Here is an 8,155-nt window from a genome sequence, read left to right as displayed (position 1 = left end):
TCGACTTTAAGTCGACTTGAAGTCGGCGAATGTCGCAAAAACCACCGACTTAAAGTCGACTTCCCGTCATGATGAAAAGTCGACTTCCCGTCATGACGAAAAGTCGACTTCCCGCCAACTTTTAAAGTCGATAAAATAAACCGCCGCGTACGTCTGGAGGTCGATTGTGTATCTTGAAACGAGGTAAAAATAACAAAAGTTAACAGATTTTATTAGATTTTGATAAATAAAATCGTAGATACGCTAATGAATTTTCTCACTTTTGTAATTTTTACCTCATTATTTCAAGATACACAATCGACCCCTTGCTGGAGGGCTAAAACTGATGCATTTCGATTTTTTTTCATATATAAAATAATTTAATTATCTAAAAAACTGTATAATTACAATCCTAATGTTTTATTCTTAATTACAAAGGCGGCCATATCTGTGCCACTTCTGCGTGCGCGGATTCCGGCAGCCACTTCTGGTAAGCTGACAATAACAGAACTAAAATTAAAACATTCCAGCGTTAATCGCGAAACAATATGCAAAATTAGCTATATAAATATATATCATATTATTATCATAATGTTGTAAATATATAATAATATTATATTATAAATATATAATATCCACAGACTTTTATACTAGACCACTAACATCTATGGACGCACTGCCGAAAAGCTGATGCGAGTGCAAGGTGCAAGTGTTAGTGAAGGGTGCGGCCATATTGAATTAACAATAAGTCACTATCGGGTGTTCAGTTGCTCATGATGTGCGTTTATCTGCATTCGTTATTACAGTACATAACGAAGCAGGCGAATGTTTTTGTGTTAAATATTGGTACATGTTATCAATAAGTTTGTAAGTCATGCCTTCGACGTGTAGCGTACTTGGATGCCGAAATCGAACCACTACTCCTGTAGTATTAAACCCTTTCTTTTGGACATTCTGTATATGCCAGACTATTGTATAGAAATCTTGTATAAAACCACTTGTATAGAATAGTAGTATAGCATATCTTGACTAAAATCAACATGGCGGCAAGCATCACGGCCGAGATGTCTGTCAGCGGTCTAGTATTGTATAGAAGTCTATGATAATATCTAAATATTATTTTATAAATTAAAATCTCACATTTTTTAGCCGAACCCCAGATTTCTAGCAGTTTGTGTTTGGACACGACTCCCTGCGACTGCAGCGTTTGTACTATTGCTTGAGTGCGTGGTATCAACCTGAAAAAATCGTATTGAATTGATGTAATCTATTCGATGAATCAACGTGAAATCGAAAGGAGATAGAATAACGATTTACCTGGCCCATGACTTGGTGATGCTCCCAGGTGTCGTCAGCAGCGACGGGACAAATCGTTTCAGCTTAGGGCACACTTGACCCTCCAAGAAGAAATACGCTAACCACTTGACACCGTCCACGGATGCTCTATATCCATCGATGGTAGTGCCCATTCGGCCTTTCCGAATGTACCAGACACGCGGCAAATGATCTTCCCGGTTCATTGATTATATCTATAAATATCTTTATAAATAAGTAGGAAAAACATTATAAAGCAACAATTGTGATAAAAATACCTTGGCGGTGGATCAACCAATGGTTCACTAAGATGGCATAGCATGGGCGATTTCGGCAATCATTCGGGTTCTATCACCGTGACACCTCGCATGTACATCTTATTCGTTTCGTACACCTCTTTATAAACCACCTATTCCGGACTGATTTTCCGTAGAACGCACGAAGAATGCATGAACACAGGTTCCTTCATTTCTGATGTTCTGAAAGATGATACAGAATGGAGAGGTCGCATTCAATAGGTCTTAATTATCGATGATAATTAATAACACACCATACCTAACCTGTAAGCATGTTTCCACTTGGCCTTATCCTGATCCTCTTTTACCTCGTCGGGCAAAACCTTTCTCGCGACTTGATCCGCCATACCTGCAAGAACTATCTGGCGTCTTATCGTGTCCTGTCTCGCGGCACGTATTCCTCGCACTCGCGTAAACTCTGGTCCACTCATCTGGTCCTCCAGCCTCCTCGAGATTCGCCGCCATATTGATGATGCATGACGCGCCGCTTGACTGTTTTCCGTCTTTTTATAAGTCGACTATTTAGAAGTCGACTTTTAGTCGACTTTCCGCCATTTTTAGAAGTCGACTTATAAAAGTCGACTTGCCGTCGACTTTCCGTCAACTGTGCTCTTAGGGCTGTACTTACATAAATATACGAGTGGAGAGAAGGTAGGAGCGCGAAGTGAAACCAGCAGCACGCGTTTCGCTCCGTGCGCGCTGCGACATCGCAACTGACGCCGCACATTGCAAGTGTGCTTTCGGACAATACCGCACGATGCATGCATGGTGGCTATCCTCCTTTCGTTCTTTTTTTTTTTATTTGGTTTTCTGTATTTTTTTTTCTCGTCTTTCTCTCTCTGTTCTCTTTTTTTTTTGTAGGAAACCACCATCGGTAGTTTGATGTCGCTACCAATCTGTAATTTGGCATTATTATTGTTGCAAGACCGGCACGCGAGAGCATCTGCGACGCGTGCAGACACATCGGCGTTCTTCTTCGTTCGCGGACGCGCCGCATCGACGGAAAAACTTTCTCTCTCCGCGAGCGACGACACCGCGAGCGCATTACGCGCGCTCGCTTGCGTAAATTCTTCCGCTCGCACTCGCGCGCCGAAAGGATCGGCGCGTGTAATTTGCGCCGGTAATTCTTCCGCGGATCGATCCGCGGGCGCGGGAGGAATGCGCGATTCTCGAACAAGTCTAATCAATATAATATATAGCGCCGCTGAAAACGTTCCGAAGACACACAGGCGCACGCCGCCGCCTCGGCCGTACGTGACACTAAAACGCGAACTTTTCGTTGTGTGGCACTGTCATAGTTTACCGGTAGTACGTATCTATAATTTACTTTCTCCCGTGTGGCGTTTCGAGTTAATGTCTCAGGGAACGAATCGCCGCGAAATGGATGGCCGTCTCGCGCGCGCGCGGTCGTCCGGCTCTGAATACATAATGCCGAAGTTTAATATCGCGCCGGTCGGATTGAAGAAGCCGATTTATTGTGGCAAATCTGTCGGCGATCGTAGGAACGTAAATAATCTATAGTATGCCGATAGTTACCCCGGTGAATCGTAATTGCGAAATTTTCTACGGTACCTGGAAATGCTATAAACAAGCCAGCCCTAAGATTTTTCTCGTCACTTCCCGCGCGGACAAGTTGTTGATTATACACCACGCGTATGAAAATTTTTTAATTAATCTTTTATCGCCGTCAAGTTTGATATACGCCGCGATGAATAAATATCGATTACAGTAAACAGGTTTAGTAATTTCAAAACACGGCCGACGTTCGTAAATATTACTAATAAACGGATCATAAATTTTCTTCTCTTTTTTTGTGTATATCCATGTTGTTTTAATTTCATACTGGGACGTTTTGGTCTTAAAACTATTATGTATCGATCAATAAACACCAGTCAATAAAAGACTGACAAATTATAATGTAATTTACAATTTCAGAATGTATTTTACATATTATATTTTATGTATCAACTTGCATGAAGCATGTATGTGTGTATGCTATTTATAAAACTAAAGAATAGTACAGTTAAATAAATTTTAATAACTATTTTGTTTTTTTTCGCAAGAATGACATTTTATAGCCATAATAATTTATTTTGCTTAAATCAGCATTATGGTTCTTCCTTAATTAATCCTGAAACATTCTTTTTTTTTAATCTACTTCCAGAGCGACGAGAGGAAGGTAGTGATTGCGGTAGTGAAGTGAAACAGGAACCGGACAACGATCCAAAACCGGTAGCCGAGGCCGAGAATGACCAAGAAGAAATTACGTGCCTATACTGTACGTATCAGCCGACGTGGCGGGAAGAATTACGACAGCATTTGCAAGTGGCTCACGTTCAAGATATTGAGGAGAAAACTGAAACGGTGAAGGAAGAGCCGGCGACGGAATTGTTATGCCCGTTGTGCCAAGATAGTTTCAAGGAACGTCCCGCACTGGAAAAGTACGTGATGCAAATTCACTCCGTTAATACCGACGGTCTGCAAAGGCTACTGTTATTGGTGGATCAGAGCCACTGGCTAAACAATAATCGGAATACCTCGACGCCGGCTGTAATGACCGTAACGACGCCGACGTCGCCCACGACAACGACGAAGACCCACCAGGAAGAAGAGATGAGTGAACGAGGTGATAGTGACGAGATCGAGTTAGCCAGGTGTAACAAGTGCGACCGAGTTTGGCGTTCTATCGAAGAATTTCGGCAACATTATTGTCGGGAAGCTCATCCGACCGCCACGCCTACCTTGGCAGTTAGCGAGAAACATGTTTATAAATATCGGTGCGTACAGTGTAGTCTCGCGTTTAAAATCTTGGAGAAACTTCAACAACACTCGCAGTATCACGCTATTAGAGATGCTACTAAATGTGCCCTGTGCGGACGGTCTTTTCGTTCAGTCCAAGCGCTTCAGAGACATCTGGAATCTGTCCACGAACTCCACGAAGACGAGATGGCTCAGTATAAACAGAGCTTGCTCCACGCGCATCCCCTTCTTCAGGCAATAACGGAAGAAACGTTGAAGAGACAAGCCGGTCTGGCAAGCGAGCTGCATGTGGAAGATGACGCTGGTAGAGGTGACGAGGAGGAAAGTGATGCCAGTGATTCGTCTCCATTGCAGAAGGAACAACGACTGCTAGAGGATTATCTAAACAGTCAAACGATCGCTGAGGATTCCTATCAAGATCCAAGTTAAAAATTCAAGTGTCACCGATGCAAGGTAGCTTTCACGCGTCAAAGCTATCTGACTGGCCACAACAAGACTTTGCTGCATCGTAAAGGTGAAAAAATGTCTTATCCCATGGAAAAATATTTAGATCCTAATAGGCCATATAAATGCGACGTTTGTAAAGAGAGCTTATCGCAGAAGAACATCCTTTTGGTACATTACAACAGCGTAAGTCATTTACATAAATTGAAACGAGCAATGCAGGAGCAAGGCAACAACAACACATTGATCTCGGTGGTACCTCCAGCTAGCCCGACTGAATCGCCCGATTCTCAGCAAGATCAAGACAAGAAACCATACAAATGCAATATCTGTAAGGTCGCTTACAGCCAAGGCAGCACTTTGGACATCCATATGAGAAGTGTTCTTCATCAAACGCGTGCCAGTAAACTGCAAGATCTTGCAGCCAGTGGCCAGTTAGATCTCGGTCGACCATTGATTGAACAACCACCGCTGAGTCCGAATAGTCCACCTGCCAACACAAACACGGGCAATACAGGAGGAATGGCTTCCTGTTCGCGCTGCAATAGTGTGTTCGTCAATCAGGATCAGCTCGCAGCACATTAGCAGCTATGCAACATTTTGAATAACCCGGCATTGGCATTATTTCAACAATTTGCTGCGTCGCAGCAATTAGCTTCGTCCGCGCCGTCTAAGACGCCACCTCCTACATCTACGACACCAGGGCCGCAACACATGCAATCAGCTACGCAACATTCGCAGACTACGCAGGATATTCTCTCCCAGCCACGACACAAGACCTCGCAGATGTACAAGCATCTATTAGAAAGTTTTGGCTTCAATCTCGTCATGCAGTTCAATGAGAATCACCAAAGACGACAGCGCAAAGAGGAAGAAGCCGCCGCCGCCCTTCAAGCGCAGCAAGAGCAACAAAAGCAGGAACAACAGAAGCAAGGAAATGCAGGAAAAAGAAGAAGAAACCGAAGAAACTCATATGGATGACAATGTGATACCCGAACTTACGCGCAGCACCTGTCAACACTGCAACAAAGAATTCAGCAGCGTTTGGGTTCTGAAGGCACATTGTGAGGAGGTTCATCGCGACCCCGTACCGCGCGAATTTCTCGAGAAGTACGCTCAACAGTTCAAGTGCGAGTACGAAAAGAAAAGTATCGTGGTGACCGTTGCGACGCCGACGTCTTCGTCAACCACCACGGCGCCAAGAAGTTCCACGCCCGCCGCCGCACAACCTCAAGATCTCAGTGCTGATAAAGAATCTCGTGAAAAGGAGAAGGAAGAAAATGCCGAGAACAAAGAATGTATTAGCCGAACACCGGAAGCTACATCTACCACTCCAGCGACCACCCCGGCGTTGAGCAACACGCCAGTTTCGAGTACAGACTCCACGACGCCGACTGTGCTATCTACTAATCCGCATCATATTCCATAACAGTCGCAACAGCAGCAGCAGCAGCAACAATTGCAGCAACAACAACAACAGCAAGCTCAACTTTCATTCGCGCAACAGATGACCGAAATGCAAGCTGCTCTAAATGCTGCAATGGCTGCATCGCAATTGCAACAGCAGTTACAACAATATCCAGGATTGATGATGGGAATGATGGGATTACCATTGGGATTAAACGTGCCCGCTTTAGCTGCCATGAATCTGCAACCACCTCTAGTGCCAATGATGCTACCGCCACCACCGTATGATGGTGCCACTACTGCATATCCACCGATTAATCAAGCAGATCTTCTTGCCAAGCAGCATCTTGCCCTTCAACAGCAGCAAGCAGCGGCAGCGGTAAGTAGAACGCCTGTGTCACAATTTTAACTTAATATTTAATTATTTATGTATCTATTTACTCATTGATGAAAACGAGCTTTTGATAAGAAATCCAAATGAAATTATAAGAATATCGAACGTGACAGAAGTAATACAAAATAGTGTTGATATGTAAATAACATATTAATATATAACCAATAATCACGGTGAGAGATAAAATCATGAAAAAAATTAAGACAAATTTAAAAGAAAGTTTGTCTTGATTTGTTTATACGCGGAAGACAAGTTGAGAAAATTATCTATCTATTTCATATTTATTTATTTATGTATAAACAGGATTCAGAGATGTATAGCGGGATTTATCAATCGTCGAATGTCAATCGTATTAATTAGCGGGAGATTTTTTTATCTTTCAGGCAAATGCAGCTGCATCGCAGAAACGAGCGCGCACACGTATCACTGATGAGCAGCTAAAAATACTACGGCCACATTTCGATATTAATAATTCTCCTGGCGAAGAACAAATCTTAGAAATGGCCAGTCAGAGCGGTCTGCCACGTAAAGTCATAAAACATTGGTTCCGAAATACGTTATATAAAAAACGGCAGCGTAACAAAGATAGCCCTTACAATTTTAATAATCCGCCAAGTACTACCTTAAATATCGAAGAATACGAGAAAACCGGTGAGGCGAAGGTAACACCGTTAAATTCAAGTGTGTCCGGTAGCAGTTCCTCTGACGATAAAAGTCCAAAAAAGCAAGCCACGCTTCCACCATCTATGCAAAACACCAGCGCGTCACAATCTACCGAGATTAAGCAGGAAACACTCAAACAGTCGCACTGTCAACAACAGCAGCAAGCTGCGCAACATCAAGATGAGCAGCATCACTCGCCCAACAGCTCGGGTGGACAACAATCGCGACCGCATTCACCCGCACTTATCTATGAATGATGTTCTGAAAATGCTTCCCTTGTTATCATCATCCGTTGTTATTGTATTGATATATGTTAAATACAGATCGTAATAACCAGATAATACCTCAGTGAAAGAGACGGTATAGATGTCAGTTTTAACATTGTATGATCCGTATAATGGCCGATGATATGTCGCATTTGCTGTACTATTTGCAGATTTTATTCGATCAATAAATGGTTGACCAGAATGGATATTTTGCATTCACCGCGAGAAAAAATTTTACTATATTTGCTATCCGCCTCATGTAGATTTAAATAAACTTTATAGTGCAGCGGTATTATAACATTGTTCAGTAAATAGCCCTTATTTGTCAATCTATCGTTATTTCTTGAATTTTCATCGATAGCTAGCGTTGTCATACTAAGAAATAGTAGGCTCTTTAATAATAGTATAAAGGATTCCATGCCAAAATTCGTTGCATGTATCTGTAGGAAGAATTTCTTAATGAAATAATACTTCGCGGTAATGGTTTGTGATCTATATGTAGGTATATAATCATATATGAGGCATCTGTTATAAACTGCAAATGTTACATGTAAAATATGTATTTATATATAAACAATGTTATAATAAAATGTTATTAATTCATTAACACAATAATATTAACATGTTATGTG

The 8,155-nt window shown here is 42.2% G+C and overlaps 1 protein-coding gene and 1 pseudogene across 4 annotated transcripts; one reads left to right on the top strand and one right to left on the bottom strand.

Annotated features, from left to right (window-relative positions):
* Positions 1-336: 336 nt before the first annotated feature.
* LOC139783400 (probable ATP-dependent RNA helicase DHX37) lies at positions 337-2,156 on the bottom strand. 4 transcript variants are annotated; one of them, XM_071722551.1, is made up of 5 exons: positions 1,849-2,156; positions 1,572-1,772; positions 1,297-1,508; positions 1,120-1,217; positions 337-474 (listed from the first exon to the last, which is right to left on the bottom strand). In XM_071722551.1, the coding sequence occupies exons 3-5, from the start codon at positions 1,497-1,499 to the stop codon at positions 410-412; spliced, it is 366 nt and encodes a 121-aa protein (XP_071578652.1). In that variant the 5' UTR covers positions 1,500-1,508; positions 1,572-1,772; positions 1,849-2,156; the 3' UTR covers positions 337-409. The 4 variants fall into 4 exon arrangements, with proteins under 4 accessions (XP_071578652.1, XP_071578650.1, XP_071578649.1 ...); XM_071722549.1 differs by having other exon boundaries at positions 337-489; positions 1,844-2,150; XM_071722548.1 differs by having other exon boundaries at positions 337-489; positions 1,849-2,150.
* Positions 2,157-3,017: 861 nt separating this feature from the next.
* Positions 3,018-7,605, top strand: LOC139783398 (zinc finger homeobox protein 3-like; annotated as a pseudogene).
* The last annotated feature ends 550 nt before the right edge of the window (positions 7,606-8,155 follow it).

The sequence above is a fragment of the Temnothorax nylanderi genome, unplaced genomic scaffold, assembly GCF_030848795.1.
Source record: "Temnothorax nylanderi isolate EJ_2023f unplaced genomic scaffold, tnyl_v1.0 TNYL_tig0497_pilon, whole genome shotgun sequence".
Classification (NCBI taxonomy): Eukaryota; Metazoa; Arthropoda; class Insecta; order Hymenoptera; family Formicidae; genus Temnothorax; species Temnothorax nylanderi.
The sequence above is the reverse complement of the archived record's forward strand: the minus strand, read 5'-3'. Positions and strand labels throughout refer to the sequence as shown.

Bases quoted from the DNA above. Each gene is read 5' to 3' on its own strand.
- LOC139783400 (XM_071722549.1), bottom strand. From the start codon at position 1,499: ATGAACCGGGAAGATCATTTGCCGCGTGTCTGGTACATTCGGAAAGGC. The intron at 1,218-1,296 runs GTAAATCGTTAT...CGATTTTTTCAG, and splicing joins ATCACCAAGTCATGGGCCAG to GTTGATACCACGCACTCAAG. The intron at 490-1,119 runs GTGAGATTTTAA...TTTTAATTTTAG, and splicing joins CTGGGGTTCGGCTAAAAAAT to TTCTGTTATTGTCAGCTTAC.